At 45.1% G+C, this 23364-nt stretch overlaps 1 protein-coding gene across 1 annotated transcript in view; it reads left to right on the top strand.

The window, feature by feature from the left end:
- MCC (mutated in colorectal cancers) overlaps positions 1-23364 on the top strand; it is a 295908-nt gene that overhangs the window by 234217 nt on the left and 38327 nt on the right. Inside the window, exons 7-12 of the mRNA XM_008056655.2 lie at positions 3532-3678; positions 4644-4733; positions 5812-5960; positions 10042-10182; positions 14227-14330; positions 17472-17655. Of these exons, the coding sequence (XP_008054846.1) occupies positions 3532-3678; positions 4644-4733; positions 5812-5960; positions 10042-10182; positions 14227-14330; positions 17472-17655 (815 nt within the window). The remainder of the gene's footprint in view (positions 1-3531; positions 3679-4643; positions 4734-5811; positions 5961-10041; positions 10183-14226; positions 14331-17471; positions 17656-23364) is intronic.

Genomic DNA, 23364 nt, shown 5'->3' with positions numbered 1-23364 from the left:
TGCATATGTGTGCTCACACATACCATGGAAAATGACTAGAAGCAATTGTCTCCGTAGAGTGAGATAGAACATGAGTACTTTTACTGTTTTTATTTTTTAGTCTCAAGCCAGGCTCGGTGGCTCAGCCTGTAATCCCGCGCCTTTGGGAAGCTGAGGTGAGTGGATTGCCTGAGCCTGCGGGTTCGAGACCCACCTGGGCAGTGAGACCTCATCTCTACAGTAAATCAAAAAATCAGCCAGGCGTGGTAGCACATGCCTGTAATTCCGGCTACTTGGAAAGCTGAGGTGGAAGGATCGCCGGAGCCCAGCAGGCGAGGCTGCGGTGGCCGGGAGCGGCCACTGCACTCCAGTCTGGGCGACAGAGTGAGACTCCAACTCAAAAAAAAAAAAGAATAAAAAAAATATTTTTTAGTCTCATCTAAATTTTTCGGAGTAAGCATGTTTCATTTTTGTGATTAGAACCAGAAACACGTTTAAAGCATGGATAGTTTTAACGATGTCTTTATAAATTTCCCAGGACAATTTGTATTTTCTTAAAAGCAAGATGGGCCAATTGGGATTCTAGAAGAGACCACTGATTGTTTTGTGTACAATTCAGACACCATTTAGGTTTTGGAGTGGTGTTAACATTGTTAATTATTCAGGACCTCATCAGACTTTCACTGCAGTAGAAATTAAAATCCACGGTCTCCTCTGGGTGGCTTCCCCAAGTGCCTAGAGGGAACATGGGCCCTCTCCCTTTGCCATGTGGCATAATGAGGCCTCAACACTCACAGCAACTTGGTTCGTTAAGGATAATTCCAGAATGAGCCTTGTAATCTCTCACCAGTAATATTAACTGGCTTTGACAGTAATGTGTTTTCTTATTCTTTAGTCTACAAGGGGGAACCCAAAAAACTCAGAATTTATTTATAAAAAGTTGCGTATTCTTACATGTTTAAACTTTAGTCACCTTCAGAGTCCTCTCCATATGATGCAATACACTTATTGAGATGCTTTTTTCCACAGCTCAAAACAGTTTTTGAACTTATTGATTTTGTTGCATTTTAGTGCTTCTGCTGTTTTTTGTTTTCCTTCTTCCACATCAGCAAATCATTTCCCTTTGAGGACTTTTTTCACCCAGGGAAACAACCTCACTGGGGGTGAGAGGGCGTGAATAGGGAGAATGGGGCATGGGGGAGGGCGTCATGCCATTTTTGGTCAAAAACTTCTGAATACTCAGCAAGGTGTGAGCAGGTGCGCTTATAAATCACCCATCATGAAATGGGCAAATGCATTGAAAGAATCTTCAAAAAAATTCACTGAGGCAATATGCAGCCTCTCACAACAACACTAGTTGGTATACATACGCAAATGGTTTCTAGAACGCTTATGTAGCAGGGGAAGCCTGTACTATAAGGGGCCTACCCTCCAAAATGTAATTTTGGTTTTTTGGGGTGCCCCTCACCATTTTGAGGTCAGCCCTGTGTCTGGCGTGCCCTGAGGATGGCACCCGTTCCCTTTGACCCACAGTCCATGGAACCTGCAGCGAAACATTTAGACACTTTTGAGCCATTCCACTATTGAATACAATTTGCTTCAAGGGAATTTTCTGATTTTGGCTGCTAATATGTTGATGAATTATTGAAATTTCAATTACTTTTGGTTCCCAAGTTAGCAGAAGGAAGATATCCTAGACATTTAAAATGAAAAACTTTCCAGTAGCTTTTAGAAATGGGCTGTGTGCCTGTTCTCTGTCCTTGTCTAGAGGGCTTTTGGTCGCAGGGCTGGCACGGGTGTAGCACTCTTCCTGTCTATAGGATTAAAGTGATTCACTGCCTGAGGAAGTCCCTTATGTTGGTGCTGTTCAAGGCGTGATTCCCTGACTGGCAGCATCAGCATCTTTTGGGAGCTTATAAGCTGTGCAGATCTAGACCTACTAATTCAGAGTCCATGGGGGTAAGGGCCCTGGAATCTGTGTTTTATTTATTTTTTAAAAACCAATTTTTTGGGGTAGAGATGAGGGCTCACTATGTTGCACAGATTGGTCTCGAGCTCCTGGCCTCAAGTAATCTTTCTGCCTTGGTCTCCCATAGAGCCTGGATTACAGGTGTGAGCCAGTGCATCCTGTGGAATCTGTGTTTTAATGAGCCCTCCAGAACATTCTAATATACCATTATGTTTGGAAAGCTCTGCCTTAAATGTTCTAGTGTTAATTCTTCCAGGTAGCGTCTGGTACCGTTTTGCAAGGGTTGTTGGGTACCGTAATCCAGAGGTCCTCAACCCCTGGGCCGTGGACCAGTACTGATCCATGGCCTGTTAGGAACTGGGCTGCACAGCAGAAGATAAGCAGCAGGTGAACGTAGCTCTGCCTTCTGTTAGATCAGCGGGAGCATTAGGTTCTCATAGGAGCACGAACCCTGTTGTGAACTGCTCATGCAAGGTATCAAGGTTGTGCGTTCCTTATGAGAATCTAATGTCTGATGATCCACCCTCTTGCCTCCTGTGGAAAAATTGTCTTCCACAAAACCATTCCCTGATGCCAAAAAGGCTGAAGACCGCTGCTAAAGTCAGTTTGCCCTTTTAGATAAACATCGTTCCCTGATGATAAAACTGATCCAAGGTTATCAGAAAGACCAATTTTTAGCAACTTGATACTTAGAATAGTTCTCTCTTTGGAACTCACTTAAAGAAGCAGGTCTTGGATATTTAAATTCTGTGCAGGTAAATATATGTTTTAAATGTAATTCAAGGAGCCCTGTGCTTTTTTTTTTTTTTTTTTATATGAGAGGACTATTTACATATTCCTTCCCACTGTCCCAGGTATACTTCCTTCTTTCAGTCACTTGAGGAAAAGCTGCTGCTATGTCTTCCTCTTAGGGTCACCTTCCTCCCAAGGCAGACATGTCTCCTAAACCACGAAGACTGAATAATTTGTAGTTCTTCAAACACAACATGTCATCCTAAGGCTGTGTCCTTGTACAAGCTGTTCTTCCACTCCCAACCGTCCTCCCACGAAAGCCAGCCCCAGCTTGTTCCCCTTAAGACCACTCAGGCACACTGCCTTCGTTAAGCTTTCTGTGGGTGACCTTAGGTGGAGTCACATTATTCCCCTTCCTGCTTTCTGTAGCACTCGAGATAGATATTTATAGCATTCAAGTGTACGCGTGCTGAAATTATTTGTTTCTCTTGCCCTCTGGGCTCTGAGTTCTCTGAGAGTGGTGATTTCATCCCGGATCCTCAGTCTGCGGTGCCCAACATGGAGTCAGGCACTTGGGGCTGAATGAGTAACCATTTCTAAAGATGGTCATCCCTCCTCTGCTAGAAGCTTCCAGCCTTAGGTAACATTCACTTCGTGCATGTAAAGATTAGATGATGGTCTGTGGCAGGTCAGTTAAGAATACAGTGAATTTTATGTGGACTCAGTCAATCTTGCTTTTCAGTGGAGCTGATCCCTTCATGTAAACAAAAGCGCCACCATCCACCCATCTGGCTCCTTTGTTCTTTGGCTAAGGAAACCACCAACTATGTCTAAAAGCATTATGATTTCAGGTCCGAGAGCTGCAAACTCGACTACAGAGCGTGCAGGCCACAGGTCCCTCCAGCCCTGGCCGCCTGACCTCCACCAACCGCCCGATTAACCCCAGCACTGGAGAACTGAGCACCAGCAGCAGCAGTAATGACATTCCCATCGCCAAGGTAAGCTCCTGGGGAAGGACAGGATGGGCGGGAACACCTCCTGTTATCTGGAGGCACCAGCCTTCCCTAACCTCTGTGCAGGAATGCCCTTAGCTCAGAAGGCCCGAGGGGCTTCCCCTGGGACCTCACGCGTCCTACGCTGGAGCTGCAGGGAGAGACAACCCACTAATAGTTTTAAGTCTCTCTCAGCAGCAACCTGGATGCCAGCTCTCATTAATCAGCCAGCTGGGGAATGTCACAGCTGACAAGTCATTGTGGAAAGTGAGACATTTTGTCAGGGGCTATAATACTTCACAGTGGACAGAGAGTTGCTCCCAAGGACTAAGGGTCAGCCCAGTGGGGGACCTTGAGTATTGAACCGGTGATCTCCCCACTCACAAGATTGACAGCTCTGCCAGCAAAAAACAGATTATGATGGACAGGCTGTGGCAGCTGTGAGAAGCAGCCCCACCAATTCTCTTCTACAGCCCCCGGGTTCATGTGTTGAGTCTGCCCCAGAGAAACAGCTAAAATGATACATGTTGACTTACCTGGTCTCCACAATAAGGTTGGTTCTCAGCTATCAAATTTAGTAAGTTGGGTTAAACCAGTGTTTCCCAATCAGAAATGATTTCGGTTTTCAGGGAACATTTGGCAATGTCTGGCAACATTTTTGAAGGTCACAATGGGAGTGCTCTTGGCATCTTATGGCTCGAGGCCAGAGATGCTGCTAAATGTCCTACAATGCACAGGTCAGCTCCCCCACAACAAAGAACTATCCAACCCAAAATGTCAACAGCACTGAGATGGAAGGACCCTAGCTTAAGCTGATGGTAGAAAAATTGGACAAGTGAGTTGTTTTTAAGAAATTCATTAATCATTTGGTTGACATGGTTGAACAGTAGCCCTGTAGAAACATAGCCCTAACCGTTTATCTGGGGAGGGGGCATGTAGCTTTATTATAATTTTTTGTTTTGTTTTTTAAGATTGCTGAGAGGGTGAAGCTATCAAAGACGAGGTCCGAATCCTCATCGTCTGATCGGCCAGTCCTGGGCTCAGAAATCAGTAGCATAGGGGTGAGTGTTTATGAGCAACAAGGCAAGAAAGTACCCGATAGAGCTGCACAGACAATGGCTTATAGATGTTAGAAAAACATCCAGAGTTTGCCTCCAGTAAACTAGTTAGTTATAATCATACTCAGATTCCTTCCCAAGGATCAAATTAAAATGTATAGTGATTTCCATCCACAAGGTGAATTACTTCTTCAGCTTTAAAGGAGTTTTTTTTTCTCTCTTTCTCTCTTCTTGAAACTATTCAGGGAAAAATGATTTAGGTCCAGTTCTTGGTGATATAGATGAAAGTCTGGAAGTATCTATCACCTATCATCCTGCTACCCCAAAGACTCAGACCTCTGAAGTCCCTGCAAGGGACTGTGCCCTCCACTGAGAATGACTGCTGCCTGTGAAGTGTAGCTCAATGTGGGAAAGACCAGAACCTTCCTGTTTAGTACGAAAGTTTTCATTGGTGGAGCCTAGAAGCCCCTGGAGCTATAAGAATAGATGGATGGTAAAAAACGGAATAATTTTGGTTCCTTAAGGGCTATCTTTTAGGATTGGGGATGAGGCTGGGTGAGCCAGCTGCTTGATCCTTAGCGGGGTAGGGAGAGCCTGAATAGCACTTTTAAGACCCTATTTAGAATTGTGCACTGAGCAAAAATTGCATGCATTCCGGTTCCATGCCAAAGTCAAATTGTGAAAATGAAGGAGTCAGCCCCAGTCCTTGGTTACAGTAGCCAGCGACAGTGACCTGGAGTGGCAGGGGATTCAGAACAGGGGAAAGAAGTCTTGACTCTGTTCAGCACTCAAGATTTTAGGGGCGCCAAAGAGGCATTGTCCCCTATTCTTGCTCCCAGCAGCACGTGCTTGAGGGACATGACTGTATTTTGATCCTGTTTTATGAACTGCTTTCATAGTAGTTAGCTTTTTATACTGGAATTATCTCTTACAAACTGAGAACCATCAAGGTCATCATCTCCTGGTGCCAGGTTCTTGAGGAATATCAGCTTTCTGTCATTTTACATGCAGAGCGTGTCTGGTCCCAACAGCATGCATGAAGCAACACCGCCCTAAGGGGAATTAATGCTCATTTGTACAGGTGTCCAGCAGCGTGGCGGAACACCTGGCCCACTCACTTCAGGACTGCTCCAACATCCAAGAGATTTTCCAGACACTCTACTCACATGGATCTGCCATCTCTGAAAGCAAGATCAGAGAGTTTGAGGTGGAGACAGAACGACTGAATAGGTAAGGAAAAAATCCTAGATATTTGATCAGGAGGCAGGGAGGAAGTGCTCTCCTCTCTCCTCTTTCCAAAGATCAATTCAAGGTGGCTGTGTCTTGTGACATAGAGCAATTACCCTCAGGCTAGTGGAGCTGGGAGTTTTCCCACCATGTCAGCTATGAGAGGAGTGCTCAGCTCACCTCGCCTCGGCCAGGCTGACGCTGCAGCTGTGTGACAGGGCTTCATGCTTGCTTTATTGCTCTGCTGTCACCATTTTAAATTCCTAATAATTTATGAACAGAGGGCTCCCCTTTCTCATTTTGCGCTGGAGTGAGTCCTGGGTGCAGTCTGCATAGAACAGCAAGTAGGTCATAGATGGCTGCCAAGCATGCAGGCCTGTGCTGCAGAGAACCACAGAGGGAAGTTCTGGAATGCTGAGTCAGCGTCCCAGGGGCGCCTGGAGCTACCAGGAAATCAGCAACGGGAATCTGGTTCAGACATTCCTGGCACTGACCAGGCTTGTGGGTCACACTCTCCCTGCTCTTCCTGATGCTCTTTGCACATGTACTCAATTCTGGGTCCCTACATGCTGTCCTCACTGTCCCATATACCCCGTTTTATGGCTTCTTTCCACGTCTTAAGAAAGAGACAGTTTGAGTTTTCACTCATGCCTGTGGGCAAAGACTGGCTTGTGTGTCATCCCAGTGATGAAGGGGTTGCTAAAAAATCAAACGAGAAGGACCAGGGAAACCACTCAGACTCAGCATGGCAGGATGGCTTGATGAATCGCATTCAAGCGTGGTGTGGCTGCCTCAATCTACCAATCTTTAGTGGGTGATCGTAGTAGGCATTTGAAAAGCTTATGAGTCAACTGGGAAGCAGTGTGGATACCATTTCCCATCCACGTGACTTCATTCTATTCCTCTTGTGGATGGCAAACCTGAATAAATTGAATTACCACGTCAGTCCTCCCTGATTTGCATCTGTTTAATATAGTTTTTGAGAACTAAGGAAATGGGAAATCTTGGTCATTTTCAATCTTGAAATTAAATGGTTTTCTTATTAAATCCAAAAATACTTAAGAGTGATAATTCTGATGATTACCTCACAGCAGTAAAGAAGCAGTCTTCTCAGTATCACTAGCCTGGGAGTGCTTAAAAATTGAATCAGATATGCCCTTTACAGTCTAATGAAGTCAGATGCCTTCGGGGACTCCTCTGTTTAGTGAGAATCTCCTGTCTACAGATTCTGGGATTTAATGAGCCTGCTTTGTTGCTGAACTTGGGAGAGGTTCCTTTCTTCTCAATTATATACACATAGGAGAGACTAAAGAGGGGGGAACTATCTGGTGCTTGTAGCTCATGTTAACATGATGTTTAACAGCTTACAAAGAGCTTTCACAGGCACCCACTTAATTCTCAATGTGTGAGGGCCAGGTAGTCCTGTTCGCAAATGAGAAAACAAAGTCTTCAAAGTTGCTACTTGAGTGACTTGACTTAAATCCACAGCTATTAAGTAGCGGAGGCAGAATTCCAACCCCTGGCCTTTGACCTCACCTCCACTGTCCTCTCTGTGACAATGGCTGCTGCTGTAACTCAGGGGTTCTTAGAAATAATCTGCCAGTGTGTCCTGATGTCTGTATTTACCTATCTCAAAGTTGGAGGCCTATTACTCTCAAAATATCTTAGCCTTTAATTTTGTGATCCCAGGAGCCAGGGGTGTCATCCCACTCAGAGAAATATTTCCTCATTTAACAAATCTGTGGTAAGCATCTACTGTGCGCTGGGCTGTTTGGCATGCAAAGCAAAGTGAAAAAAACAGGGTCTCTGCTGTCTTGGAGCTTATATTCTGTTAGGGGAGATAGACAGAAACAAACAAATAAGATTGTAAAATAGTCCGAGAAGGAAATAAACAGAATGGGAGCAGAGTTGCAGGGATGGTTATTTTCGATAGGAAGTCAGGGAAGGTGTCTGTGAAGAGGGGAGATTTATGTTGAGATTTTAAGGAAAAAAGGAGCAGCTATGTGACAAGCTAAGAATCTTGGACATCTTTGCAACTTCTCGGTTGGCACGAAGGTAGAACTGTCCTAAAGGCCAGTGAAACTGACATGAAGTGAATGGAAGAAGCTACACAAGGTGAGGTGGCCAAGAGCAGGGCCTGGCTTGGCTGTGGATTTGGAGGCCGTGGACAAATGTTAGTCTTTCTTCTCAGGGTCATTGGAAGTCATTAGAAGGTTATAACCGTGAGAAAAGCCCGATCTGATTTGTAGTTTGGAGACTCACTTGGGTGTGAAGACTGGAAAGGGAGGGCTAAGAGTAAGAGCAGAGGGATCATCATTGCCGTGGGCCATGGTGGGGCTGCAGGATGCTGGCCAGGACTAAGGGCAGGATTCATGCGGTGCTGAGAGCTGTGGAGATGGCAGCTGGGTTCCATCTGGCTGTGAGAGAAAAGGATGATCCCTAGGAAGATTCTTGGAAGTCTAGGGTGTGATGTAGGGTAGATGGTGGTGACACCCACTGAGTTAGAGAAAATGGGTGAGGACAAGGTTTGGGGAAAGAGTCCCGTTTTGGAATATTAAATTGGGGGTGGTGATGTGATACTCAAAAAGAAATGTCATCAACCTAGCTAACATGGCAAGATCTCGTCTCTACATATAATCAAAAATAGCTGGGTATGGTGGCGCATATCCGTAGTCTCAGCTACTTGAGAGGCTAGAGTGGAAGGATTGCCTGAGGCCAGGAGGTTGAGGCTGCAGTGAACCATGATAGTGCCACTGCATTCCAGTCTGGGTGACAGACTAAGACTCGGTCTCAAAAAAAAAAAAAGTGAGGCATCTGGATATGTGAGACTGGCCCTTAGAAGAAAGGTCTGGGCTGGAGAATTTGCCAGACATCAGAATATAAACGCCTATTCAAGTCACCAGCTAGATGAAATCACCCCTGTGGTGGGAGTGTTGACAGCAGAGGGGAGGCCGCACCTCGCAAAGGAGACAGAAGAAATGGTCTCCCAGGCAGAAGGAAAACCAGCAGAGACTCACCACGGCCCACATGAGGGGAGTGTTCAAGAAGGAAGGTGTGGTGATCAGTGGGGTGTTGCCTGAATAAAGGGTCAGATGAGTTTGACCACTCAGAGGTTTGTGAGTTGGGCAAAAGCTTCATCTAATGAGTAAGACCAAATGTGTACAGGAGCAAGCTGCAAAGTAAATGAGAGAGTGGGGGCTGTTTCAGGAAGTCTTTTTTTTTTTTCGGAGTGCAGTGGCATGATCATGGCTCACCGCAGTTTTCACCTCCTGGGCTCAGATGATCCTTCTACCTCAACCTCCCACATAACTGGGACTACAGATGCGTACCATCAAGCCCAGCTAATTTTTTTTTGTAGAGAAAAGTTCTGGCTATGTTGCCTTGGCTGGTCTCGAACGCTTGGGCTCAAGTAATCCTCCCGTCTCGGCCTCCCAAACTGCTGGGATTACAGGCATGAGCCACCACACTCAGTCCCTGTTTACTTACTGATTCATCTTTTATTTCTGCTCTGTAGTGTGTGGTTAAGAGCACAGGATCTTGGGTCAGACTGCCCGGTTCAAGTCAAGGTACTAAAAACCATGCTGTGCCTCCATTTTCTGCATCTGAGAAATGGGAATAGCACTTCAAAGGGCTACTGAGAGGATTACTGAGCAAAGGCTCAACAGATAGTAGCTATTGCGGCGATGCTGCATTTCATTTGTCCCGGTGAAGCATGACTTGTCGGGGCCCTCCTAGACGTCACTCATGACAGGGGACTCGAGGCCCCACAACTGTCCCTTTCCTGGGCATACCCCCAGAACCTAGCATAGTACCCTGCACCTGACATACATGGAACGCGCCTCCCTATGGCTGGGTGGGAAATAGCCAGAGGGTTTATTTTTTATTGCTCATGCATACCAAATTTGGTGATTTTTTTTTTTTTTTTAAATTTAGAATTGCATCCTTGATTATTTTGTCAGTTTCTAGTACATCTGGCAAACCTACATCCTAGCGTGCATTTCTGGCTTGAATATAAATGAGACAACTGAAATATTGGCAGGTTAATTATAATCCTACTGTGATCGTGGTATTTCTTCCTTTGCAGCCGTATTGAACACCTCAAGTCCCAAAATGACCTCCTGACCATTACGCTGGAGGAATGTAAAAGCAACGCCGAACGCATGAGCATGCTTGTGGGAAAATACGAATCCAACGCCACCGCGCTGAGGTTGGCCTTGCAGTACAGGTAGGGAAGCGGGAGCGGCGAGACACACCCTGGGACCTCCATAGCCAGTTGAACATGGAAAAGCATCCAGAGTGACCTTATGCATAAAAGTAGGACATGGGCTTCTAGAAGGCTTAATGGTGGAATTTAACCATCAGTTTTTTAAGGATAATGGATATATTAGTAAACAGGTATATTCCTGCTTACATATATAACTTGAATATTTCATTTACGTCACTCAAAATATCAATTTTTGTGTTACAAATTCATTTATTGGTCTCTCTGATTTTTATTCATAGTCATGTTTTACATGATTATAAATCTCGTGCGTTCTATTTCTTCAGTTTGTCATAGTGTTGAAACGTTGCTTATTGTTGTTGGCGTCTCACTCTGTCGCCCAGGCTGGAGTGCAGTGGCAGGGCCACAGCTCACCAAGCCCTGACCTCCTGGGCTCAGGTCATCCTTCTACCTGTTTCTCAAGTAGCTGGGACTACAGGTACATGCCACCATGCCTGATTAATTTTTTTTTAATTTTTTTGTAGAGATAAGGTCTCACTGTGTTGCCCAGAATGGTCTCAAACTCCTAGACTTAAGCAATCCTCCTGCCTTGGCCTTTCCAAGTGAGCCACTGTATTCAGCCGAAAGTGGTGCTTTTAATAGTCTCAGTTTGAATGGCTGTTACTCTGCATCAAGTTTATGTATTGTTATTTTATTTACTCATTTCTCTAAAAGACATTTATTAGACCTGTACAGATTTTTTATATTGAAAATAATTCCATAATGAATAATGCAGATAAGATCTTCATTCTTTTGAATGTTTTCCTTGGGATAAAACCCCTGAAGCAGGAATTAGAGATCCAAGGATATGAATATTTTCATGGCTCTTGAGTCATGCTGCCATTTTTTTTTCCTATGAAAACAAGCCAGTTTAAGTTACTACAGTTCATTCATTGGTGAACAAATGGTCATTTGAATGTACCACGTTTCTTCCTCCCTCATCAGCTTCAGAACTTAATCTCTTTTCAAATTACTGCTTGTTTAAAGCTGCAAGACTATGCTTTATTATTATCTTTGTAAGTTCATTATTATTAGTGTTGCCACTTAAGCATGCTTGCCAAGGTCTCACGGTAGTTGACTGTATCTTACCCTTAGCTTCCTCTAAGAAGTTGAATGGTGTTTTAAGAAACGTTGTTTATTCAAAAAACAATTAAACCAAAGTATATGAGATCAAAGTGAAGAAGCAGTCATGCTAGTTTCCAGACACACCAAGTCAAGCAGGTAATCCAGCTGTGATAACTCTTGAAACTGACTCCTATCCGCCCACAGTCTGCCTTTGCCTTTGGTCAAAAAGGTCTTTCTTCACACAAACACATCCTCGTGAGTGAAGAAATGCCGCAGCATCTCTAACCTGGAATATGACCTGCCCTTAAAAGGAGGAGCCAGCAGGTACCTACAGCTCATGATTTGGCCCCGTTCCTTAACTCTTAGTAAAAGATGATGAAAATACAGATAATCACCAGTAGATGACCTATTGATTAAATGTTGACTACAGCAATATTTCTCCTGCTCGACTTGGAGAAGCTAATAAGTTATTGGCTTAAGGAAGAAATTTGGCTGCTGCAGGCATCTTGTCTGGGACTGGGCAGGTGTCATGCCCATGTTCTGCCTCCTGAGTGGAGGTAGGCCTGTGTGGGTGTCAGGCTAGGGGCAAGGGACTGGTGTTTGATCTTTGATCTCGTTTGCCCAGTGGATGATGGACACGAAGAAGAGTGACTACATTTCTTCCTCCAGAAATCCAAACTCAGACTCTTGTCAGAGATTTTGTGAAGGCCTAAGAATGTTTCCTAAGACAGTTTCATAAGCATCTAATAGAACTCTTCGGTGGTGATGGAACTGTTCTCTCTCTGTGCTGCCTAGTATGGTACTACTGGCCCTGGGTGGCTGTTGAACATAGGAAGTATGGCTACTGCAGTGGAAGACTTGAGTTTTTCATTGTATTTGACTTAAAATTTTTTCAATGTAAATGGCCATACGTGGTTAGTGGCTATAGTCATATGAACGAGTTCCATTCTAAGAGTACGTTTGTAAGTCCAATTCATTTTAAGTTCAACAAAGTTAGCCTAAGTGGTATCCAACTAACACAATTGGCTGTATAGTACTGTATGCATTTAACAGGCTATACTGACACCTAGTGGAGAGAAATAATACATTTTAAAATGCAGGTGTGCACTGTTAAAGTTCATAACTTGAAGGTTCATATGTAGGGGACTTACCATATTGAGCAGTTCAGGTTTAGGTCAAAATTGTCTCCACATAGGGTGTTAGATTAGTTACCTGTTGTTGTATGACTAATTACTTATTGCCTCAAAGTTTTGAGGATCAGGAATCGAAGTGGCTTAGCTAGGTGCTTCTGGTTCAGGGTCTCTTAGGAGGTTCTGGCCAAGCTGTCAGTCAGGGCTGCATCATCAGAAACCTTAGCTGGGGTTGAAGAATCTGATTCTAAGAAGGTTCACTCACAGGGCTGTTGGCTGGAGGTCTAAGTTCTTTCCTGGTTATTGGATGAGAGTCTTTATTATTCCCCACAATGGCCTCTACCTAGACTCTACGTGAGAGTCTTCAAGACATGATGGTTGGCCTCCATTGAAGCGGGTGATCTGAGACAGAAAGTGAAGTGGGAAAGTGACCAGGATGAAAGTCACAGTGTTTTCTGGCAACCTAATCTTGGAAGCTACCTGCTGTCACTTCTGCCACGTTCTGTTAGTCGCACAGACCAACCATGACACACTGTGGATGGGGACAGTACAAAGGTGTGGACCCCAGGTGCGGAGCTCAGCAGGGCCACCTAGAGACTGACTACCACAAGAGAATCACATTTCCCTTTCACTGGTTGCTGAAGGGACAAAACTTGCCACTCCTACTTGTATTGTTTCTCTTGTGTGTTTTTTAAGAATGTAGTTTAAAGGGGCTTTTTTGTTTGTTTGTTTTTTAAAAGGCCAACATACATTATTCTAAACAAATTAACACAGAAACAGATAACTGAATAGCACATGTTCTCACAAGTGGGAACTAAACACTGGTTACACAGACATGAAGATGGGAACAACAGGCACTGGGGACTCCTAAGCGGGGAGGCAGGGAGGGGGGCAAGGATTGAGAAAACCACGCACTGGGTACCATGCTCACCACTGAGTTAGAAGCCCCAACCTCACCATCACACAGTATATCCCTATAACAAATTGGTATATGTACCCTCCAAATCTAAATTTTTTAATTTTAGGCCAGGCATGGTAGTTCATGCCTGTAATCCCAGCACTTTGGGAGGTCAAGGTGGGAGGATCGCTTGAGTTCAGGAGTTCGAGACCAGCCTGGGCAACATAATGAGACCTCATCTCTACAAAAACAAAAAACAAAAAAATTAGCCTGGTGTGATGGCAGGTGCCTGTAGTCCTAGCTACCCAGGAGGCTGAGGAGGAAGGATCACCTGAGCCCAGGAAGTTGAGGCTGCCATGAGCTGTGATCATGCCACTGCACGCTACCACTCCAGCCTGGATGACAGAGTGAGATCCTCACTCAAAAAATTAAAATAAATTTTTTTTATAAAAAGTCAACTTGGCTGGGCACAGTAGCTCAAGCCTGTAATCCCAGCATTTTGGGAAGCCAGGGTGAGAGGATTGCTTGAGCCCACGGGTTTGAGAACAGCCTAGGCAACTTGGCGAGACCTCATGTCTACAGTAACTCAAAATATTAGCCAGGCGTAGAAGCTTACCTATAGTTCCAGCTACTTGGAAGGCAGAGGCGGAAGGATCCCCGGAGCCCAGCAGGTCGCCGTTGGGGTAGCCCTGCGTGTGCCACGGCACTGTAGCTTGGGCGACAGAGTGAGACTCCAACTCACAAAAAGTAAAAATAAAAAAGACCAACTTAACAAGTCACTGGCCTTGTCCAGGGAATATTCATGGATGGCTTCCTTGCCCGTGTGCATAGTGAGACAGAGGCAGATCCTGAGCTGCTTCCTACACAGGATACAGTGTATCCTACTGGGGCTGAGGCCGTGTGTTTGTGTTTCAGCGAGCAGTGCATAGAAGCCTACGAACTCCTTCTGGCGCTGGCCGAGAGCGAGCAGAGCCTCATTCTGGGCCAATTCCGAGCAGCCGGAGTGGGGTCCTCCCCTGGTAAGTGTCTCCTGAGTCCCTCTTTCTCGTCTTGGGCCCCTGCCTCCTTTGCTCTAGGCCTTCATCTCATCTGCTTGCATCGGATCATCTCCAAACAACACGAAATTCAGTTGTCAAGCATGTTTTTCATTTCCCTTCATGACTGAGTGGGTAAATTGTTTATGTTGAATGCAGCAAGAACTGGAGTGGAAACGGAATTACGGACAAGTAAAAACAAACAAGCCCTCTTCGGAAGTGCATTCTGCCAGGCTGACAGATGGAGTGGGGGCCACGTCAGCAATGAAAGGGTACTGCTTGGCCACAGCCACCTCTGTGATGCTGGTTGTTGAGGGGCCCTCTGCTGCCCATGTGGCCTTGGCCCTGGTCTGATCTTGTTGCTTTATTGGCTGTACTACTTCTCCAAGTTTGTTTGAGTAGTTGTGAAGACCTGATTCCTCCTGCCAGGTGTCTTATGAATAAAGAGAAAATAATTTTACATTCCGCTCTTGTCAGTTTCCCAGAAGGCTAGCCCTGTGAGCCCCAGCCCTGACCCACCTCACCCCACTGCCGCCTTCCCTTCTCCCAGCCCAGGGCCATGTGGCCTGTTGATCTGACTTTTGTGACTCAAGATCCATATTGGCACATCTTTACCTCATCGAAAAAGATACATGCCTAATGTGTAGGTAACAACATTTGGTAAAACTTGGCCAGGAATTGTCTCTCTGAGCCCTGTAGTGCTGTGAGGATTGCAGTGGAAACAGTGCTTAGAGGAAAGAGAAAGCCAGGGAGAAAGGCTCCCTACGCAGAACTGAGCCCCGAACACTATTTTAGCCTTTGGAGAGGTAACAGCAAGTAAATAGAAGGCCAAAGTGACCATGTCACTGCAGAGCCAAAGATGGGTGGTGTGGACAGGCCAGGTGTCCCCCTTTGTGGTGACCCAACCTCTAACATGGACTGGCTTTCAGCTGTGAACTTCTACTAGGGCATCTCCTTTCAAGATGCACCCTGTAAGAAGGTCATTATCTGGGGCACCTTCCTAGCGAAACTTCCCGTCTCTTCCCCACCCCGCCCTTGCCTGGGGACCAGCTTTTGCACTGAACACTCATGGTGTTTCCTTCTTGGTTTTGCCATGTGCAGGAATCTGAGGCAAATCTGAAGGAAGGGACGTATCCTGGGCATTAATTTCCTGCTTCCTATCCAAGTTACCCAGCAAGAGAGCAAGTCTTCATTTGTATGGGTGACTCTGCTCCTCCCTCTGGGTTTTTTAAAAAATTTTTTAAATAATATTACCATCCCAGCTCAGGAATAGAAACTCTGCCAGCACTTCCATTAGAAACCTCATTTCTCAGGATCTTTTAACTGAACCATAAAACTTTATTCCTCATATGAAACAGATCCTAAAATGATCTTGGCCTACTGTCAGGTTTTTTAAATTAATATACATAGTAATAAAAATGATCAATTAAAGGGGAAAAATCAATCATCTCATTTCTAGTTTGTATTAGAGGAATGTCTTAACCTGTTCCATCCTCACCGAGTACCTTTTGTCAGGCTTGTACTTTCTCAGGGCAGCTGTCTGGTGTAAGAGCTAAAAGGGCTTGTGTGAATCTGCATCTAAAATATTTAAAATCAATAATGAAATGCTTTGTATCTACCTAATGCTGGGTAGCTCATGTATCTATTTGTAAGATGAGCTGGTCAGTAATGTCATGCCTACTTCAGAACAGAATTTGGGGAGCAGTATGTAGAGCATCTCATTTGTGGAGAGACAAGAGGCTGGAAGGTTGTCAAGAGAAATGGCTGGGGCGGGGTGAAGTCCAGGGACTCTTTGCCTGCAGTATGTCCCCACCCCATTTCCTGTGCACTCTCCAGAGTGCTGAGGCCTGGCTTGATTGTTAACAGCCCCTCCCACCATTAAACCTACCCCTCCAAGCCTGGCTCGGTGGCTCAGCCTGTAATCCCGCGCCTTTGGGAGACTGAGGTGAGTGGATTGCCTGAGCCCGCGGCTTCGAGATTCGCCTGGGCAACGAGACCTCATCTCTATATTATAGAGACAAGATCTCACTATGTTGTCTAGCCTGGTCTCAAACTCCTGGGCTCAAGCAATCCTCCTCCTGGCCTCCCAAAGTGCTGGGATTATAGGCGCGAGTCACTGTGTCCTGCCCTAGCACAGTTTTTTAAACACAAGAACATGAATATCTTGAGCAGGGACTTCACTGCTTGGTTCTGTGCTGGCACTCACCATACCTAATGTCCTGCTCCAGCCCAGTTAACTGGTTCCTGGAGGCATTTGAGTTCGCTGCCATTACCAAGCCGGGAGAAGGGTCGGGGTAGAATTGGTACAGAAAAAACTCAGAGCCAATCTCACATTCTCATCTGAATCATTGGTTTTGTGTCTCTTGTCCCCTACCCAATGCTCTATCCAAAGCTGTAGATATGTGAAGATATGGCACACTTTTGCCTCAGTTTCACCCTGTCACCATTCACAAAGAAGTGCCAGTGCACTGAAGAATGGTCAAACAATAGACTTGTGCTGAGTGGGAGGAGAAGCCAGGTGTCTAGATCATTAGAAAACTGTACGTGGCCGGGCTCTGTGCTCAGCCTGTAATCCCAGCGCTTTGGGAGGCTGAGGTGAGTGGATTGCCTGAGCCCGCGGGTTCAAGACCCACCTGGGCAACTTGGCAAGACCTCGTCTCTATAATAAATCAAAAAGCAACTGGGCGTGGTAGCGCACGCCTGTAGTTCCAGCTACTTGGAAGGCTGAGGTGGAAGGATTGCCAGAGCCCAGCAGGTCGAGGCTGTGGTGGCCAGGAGTGGCCACTGCACTCCAGTCTGGGTGACAGAGCGAGACTCCAACTCAAAAAAAAAGAAAAGAAAACTGTAGCATGTTAGAGCTGGAAACAGACCCTCACGATCCCATGGATCAGACCCTCCATTTGTCCATGAGGACAGTGGAGTCCACAGCAGAGAAATGCCTTCACACACATAGTTTCCAAGTCCTAAACTTCTAAAGCCCAGAGCAGGAATCTCCTCTTTGGCCGTTGCCAGCTCCGTCGCACCACCTCTGTCCTGAGTCACTGAGGGTTAGTTATGCAGAGTCACTTCCATGCTTATCTTATCCAGACCTGTGTTAATTAAACCACTCGCTTCTCTGCCACACAGGAGACCAGTCAGGGGATGAAAACATCACTCAGATGCTCAAGCGAGCTCATGACTGCCGGAAGACGGCCGAGAACGCTGCCAAGGCCCTGCTCATGAAGTTGGACGGCAGCTGCGGGGGAGCCTTTGCCGTGACTGGCTGCAGCGTGCAGCCCTGGGAAAGCCTCTCCTCCAACAGCCACACCAGGTAACGCTTGGCCTTCTGCCCCAAGGTGGACATGTGTCCTCTGGTCACTGGGCTGGCCCAGCTCTGACTGCCTCTTGGGGACTGTGTGGCTTGGTTAAGGGTGGAATTTGTTTCAGGCTTGCCCCATCCAAAATGAAGTCAGAGAATCAGAAGGCAGAGCTAGAAAGTGATCTTCTCGTTTTGCCAATGTGGAAACTGCCATCCAGAGAGGAGTAGCTTGATCTAGAAAGTGGTAGAGATGGAGGCTAGCCATGGTGTCTCACGCCTGTAATCCCAACACTTTGGGAGACCGAGGTGGGAGGATCGCATGAGCCCAGGAGTTCAAGACCAGCCTAGCAGGCAACATAATAATATCTTGTCACTGCAAAAAAAATTAAAAATAATTACCCAGGCGTGGTGGTGTATACCTGTAGTCCCAGCTACCTGGGAGGCTGAGGTGGAAGGTTGCCTGATCCCAGAAGGTTGAGGCTGTGGTGAACCTTGATTGTGCCACGGCACTCTAGCCTGGGCAACAGAGCAAGACCCCAACTCAAAAAAATGGTAGAGATGAAATGCAAGCCTACCTTTTCATCTGGTGCTTTTTCTGTTATTTGCTCTCCATTTATTTATTATTCTTAATTTTCAGGAAGCATTCGGGGTAGGCAGGACCCACTCGCAAATGGTTCCTCAGCACTCAAGGCCTAGTTCAGCCCGGGCTAGCTCCCAATGCCACTCTTCCTTACTCCTGTGCCTCTGTGCTCTGTAAGCTCTCTGCAGGCAATAGCCTCTTCTCCACCCTTTTTTGCCCTGTAGAGTGATGCCACATTCACAGCTCATGCTTAGCAGGTACTCAGTCATGAACCTCAGGTCAAACTCCCTGTCTGTGAATCTAGAAACCTAAAGTGGGTGCTTGAAAAATAATGAGGAGGAGATAAGCAAAGACCTTGCTGAGCATAGTTTGCCGATGTTGTTTGTTTCTTTGGCGGGGTATGGGGAGTCGGGATGAAACCCTTTCTAGTTATCTTCTCATTTATTGCCACCAAAGCCCTAAAAACATGAATGTTCTCCCTTTATGTACTAGTTTTCAGTCGAGAAATTACTTTGCTCAAGGTTCTTATGTGACTGCCAAATCATGAAAGACTAGAAAGGATTACTGACCCCGTGTTCACAGGCAAGAAAGCCTTGGCTCAGAGATGTGTAAGTGACCTGCCTAAGGCCACATGCCTGATCCCAATTAGATCTGGACTCAAACGCAGGACTTTAGCACCAAGTGTGTTGTTCTTCTCACTATATATCACTCATGACATTACAAAACAGTGTCTACATGCAGAACAAGTGTCAAGAACCCCAATAGAATAGACTGAGGCTGGGCACAGTGGCTCACACCTGTGATCCCAGCACTTTGGGAGGCCAAAGTGAGAGCATTGCTTGAGCCCCAAGAGTTCGAGACCAGTCTAGGTAAAATAGTAAGACTTTGTCTCTACAAAAAATTTTTAAAAAGACATTAGCCAGGCAAGGTGGCACGTACCTGTAGTCTTAACTACTCATGAGACTGAAGTGAAAGGATTACCTGAGCCCAGGAGGTAGAGGCTGCAGTGAGCCTTGATTGTGCCACTGCACTCCAGCCTAGGCAACAGAGTGAAAACCCCAACTTTTTTTTTTTTAAAGAATACATTGAAAGAAGAAACACTGATGTTTTCTTGGTACATGAGGGCAGTTTAATGTTCCCATCTCTCTTTCACCCAGCAGGACCCAGCCATCTGCCTCATTGTATTCATTTACCTGTATGGTCCAAGTGTCCCAGGAGAGGGGCCAGTCCTGATAATGCACTTGGCCAGGTGCCCACAAACTCAAGGGACTTATTTCCTCTTGACTGCAGCAACAATTGTCTTATTCAGTGAAACACAGATTATAATTTTTTTTTTCTTCAAACCAGATTCTTCTGTTTACATGTAGAAAGCAGATACTCATCTTAGTGACTTTTCCAGATGTGTATAATCTGTCATTTCTGTGTCCACTTAGTATAAAAATGTAGTTCTCATGCTGTCAGTGATGCTCTTCTGTCGAACTGGTGAGCACAAGAGTTGAACTGACAGGAAATGTGTGCTGTTTCAGGTTGGTGCTACAGACCATTTGCTCACATCTCCCTGCCCCCCAAAATCATTTTGTTGTTTTATTCTATATCAAGGGACAAATTTGGAATCAGTCATGAGTGGGGACTATTTTCTCACCGTCTGTTTAGTAGCGATCCTGGTTTTTGGATATTTGTTAGAAATACCTTAGCTTACAGGTGAGCCTTGAATTTGAGACCATTTTCTTAGAGAAATTTAATTTTGAGGACTGTCTTTCAGCAGGTTGAGGTCATTTCAGAACATGGATCATTATTTTCAAGGGTGACCTCACTGAGAGTGGTCCTTGAACTAATTCCAGTCTCAAATGGATCTTCCCATCAAAGTACAGAGGCCTGTAACTCTCACTCCACTGAAGTCTCCTTTAAAAAGATCACTTAAAGACTCAAATCTCTTTAAAAAGTTCGCTTTTACCCTCCAAATTTGCTCTGATTTCACTCGTTTCTCCTTAAAATTTCACATTTACCTTCCCTGCCAGATCAGAGCAGCTAGAGTGAATACAAAGGAACCACACACAGAGCATTCATTTGTCGCTCCACATTCTTAGAATCTGATTCAATTAGACCACTTTATGGTAAACATGGTTTCACAATAAAGTCCCAAACCACCAAACCTCTTTCATAGTTATAATAACCACAGTAATTTTGTTTGTAAATCTTGCCATTCTGGCTCAGATATTCCCCTATGTCAAGTTTGTGGGGAGAGGGGATGGAGAAACAAAAAAGAACTTTCTGAGTTGGAGTTTACGTGGCCCAGCAAACCCTCCTGCCTCCCCTGTAAACACCTGGCATGGAGAATTCCAGTCAGTCAGCTGTTCCTTAAGGCCTCAGGAAAGGCATGCTGAGTATCAGGCCTCCAGAGGCATTTCTGCAGCACCTAGGCAGCTCCTGATGACAGGAGGGTTGATGGTTTTAGAAAGGAGCAGCAGAGGGATAGAGTAGTTAGCCAGCAAGGAGAATAAAAACATTACCCAACTCCCAGTCGACTGTTGGCAGCAGCCCAGGACATTGCCCTTTCATTTCTGAAAAACATGGCCACAGCCTCATCAGAAAATATAATTGTCTTAATGGACAGGGTAACTGAGTTGATTGCCTAGATAGCTTTATCAACATATCACGACAAAGAAGCAAATTGGCTAAATTGTTGGGAAATGGAAATAGGAATTCTTCATCAAGCCCACCCTTTGCGTCAGGCACCACGATTCCAGCTCATTCTGTGGAAGTGCAGTCATCCATCTAAATCCACAGAAGAACTGTGGCCAAGACAGGATACACACAGCAAGTCTGTTCTCACAGAGACTGGAATTGCCTCCCTTTTCTCTCAGCGTCAGGTGGGGATGAAGAGATCCCTCTGAGAATGGTGACTGTAGCCTTGTGTGAGCCTCTGCATACCTTCGGGGAGCTGGAATACCACTTGACTGGTCACTCACCCTGGGGCATAATCCTCAGATTGGAATGGCGGGCAGTGGAGCTCCAGAGATGCCCAACCCTCGCCCTCTACACTAGTCTAGATTAAGATAAAGTTTCCTTGGGGCAGAAAAAAAAAGGTTGAGGAAAGCAGAATCTTGTTCCCTGAAAGGGTGAATGGATTAAAACAGCCATGCAGTTAGGACAGGCCTGTGCCACCACCAGCAGCAAGCTGCGGATGAGAGAGTCAGACCAGATCTGGCTGTTGTAACAGTCATCTCTACTGAAAAAGAGATGTGCTTCTCTAACCTGGCATCAGCAGAGGCCAATCAAAGTCCTTGGGGCCATGTGTCGTGGCTAATGCCTATAATCTCAGTACTTTGGGAGGCCAGGGATTGGAGGATCACTTGAGCCCAGGAGTCTGAGACCATGGACAGCATAGTAATACCTTGTCTCTACAAAAAAAGAAAATAATAATAATAAAATAAAAACTACAAAGTCCTTAGAATGAATGCTTATTAGTGTTAGGGAATTCTAGAGACCAGCCCAGACATAGCCCTCGACATGACTGCGTGGTCTCTGCTTAAGTGCCCTTGTCATTTATCCTTAGGTTCTATGAGAACAGAGAGAGACCTGCTGTGTATGCTTTATTTAGTTATTTATTTATTTGTTTGTTTTCTTAGTTTTAGTCTCACTCTGTCACCCATGCTAGAGTGCAGTGGCACACTCATGGTCACCACAGCCTCAACCTGCTGGGCTCTGGCAATCCTTCTGCCTCAGCTTTCCAAGTAGCTGGAACTGCAGACGTGCACTACCACACCTGGCTAATTTTTTATTTGTTGTAGAGATGAGGTCTCACCAACTTGCCTGGGAGGGTCTCGAACCCACAGGCTCAGGTAATCCACTAGCCTCTGCCTCCCAAAGTGCTGGGATTACAGGCTGAGCCACCGAGCCCAGCCTGCTTTTTTAATTTTAGATCTAACTTCCTGATTTCAAAAGAACTATATGCATATTGTAAAAACAAGTAATTAAAATGCCAGCATTACAAAATACGTATTACACAAAAGTTCTCTATGCTAGGACCCTGACTAGAAAGGACACTGGGAACAATTTGGGGTATATTCCCAAAAGCACAGATTTTACTGAATATTCTCCTTGGCATTATATTTTTACACATCTTCCTATATGTGTCATTCTGTCCTAGAGTAACGTAGTTTTCCATTGTATGGCAACACCATCATATATTTAAATTGTCCCCTCTTGTCAGACATTTATATCCAGTTTTACACTATTATAACATTGCTGCAGCTACCATCCCTGTCCTGATACTCATCCTTTTTGTGCAGTATCTGTGAGATTAGTTCTAAGAAGCAGAATTGAGGCTCAAACATGATTAATGTTTCAAATGTCAAACAGCCCCCCCCATACATAATCCAATTATCTACAGCCGGTGTATGAGAGGGACTCCTCTTCCACATCTCTGCTCATACTGGGGAGCATACATTTTTCAACTTGGTCAATCTGTAGGCCAAAAAATGCTCCTAATTTTTCAATTCTACCTCTTAATTATTAGTGATACTTAAAATCATTTATAATGTTTGATTTTCTTAATTCCAAGGAAATTGTTTCACTAACTTTTTTTTTTCTGGCAAAATAGCTGTCAGGCCTAGATGGTCTTGGTGATCAGTGACCAAATCAGCAATGAGTCAATATTTACTTTAAAGATGCCTCATTTCCAACAACATTGTGATAGCATCTTTAAAAATGGCTGCATAAATAGAGTTTATCTCCTAAATATCTGTCACTCTTTTTTTCCATTTTATTTCACTAATCTGTTTCTTATTTTGATGTCCACTATCAGCTAAGAACTTTATGGACTCGGGCAGTTTTTGAGGACTTTAGTTATCTGACAGCAGATTTCCTCATACCCATATTTTGCTAGACAATTGGAGGACAATTCGTTGGATAATTTTTTCCTAATTTAACCTTAATTTCTTCTCCTAGAGAATTTTGACAGTCATTCAAGAGCATGCAGACCTAAGAGGATTGGTGGTTTAATGCGTTTAGTCCTCTGTTACAAAGGACTTCATTGTCCAAAAAAGAGGGCATGGAGGGATAGCCACAGCACACAGTAAAAGATATAGACAATTAACAACAGTTCAGTCTTCTTTTTTTTTTTTTTTTTTTTGAGTTGG

Source organism: Carlito syrichta, unplaced genomic scaffold (assembly GCF_000164805.1).
Source record: "Carlito syrichta isolate Samal-C Ts95f unplaced genomic scaffold, Tarsius_syrichta-2.0.1 Scaffold302431, whole genome shotgun sequence".
NCBI classification, from domain to species: Eukaryota; Metazoa; Chordata; class Mammalia; order Primates; family Tarsiidae; genus Carlito; species Carlito syrichta.
The sequence above is the reverse complement of the archived record's forward strand: the minus strand, read 5'-3'. Positions and strand labels throughout refer to the sequence as shown.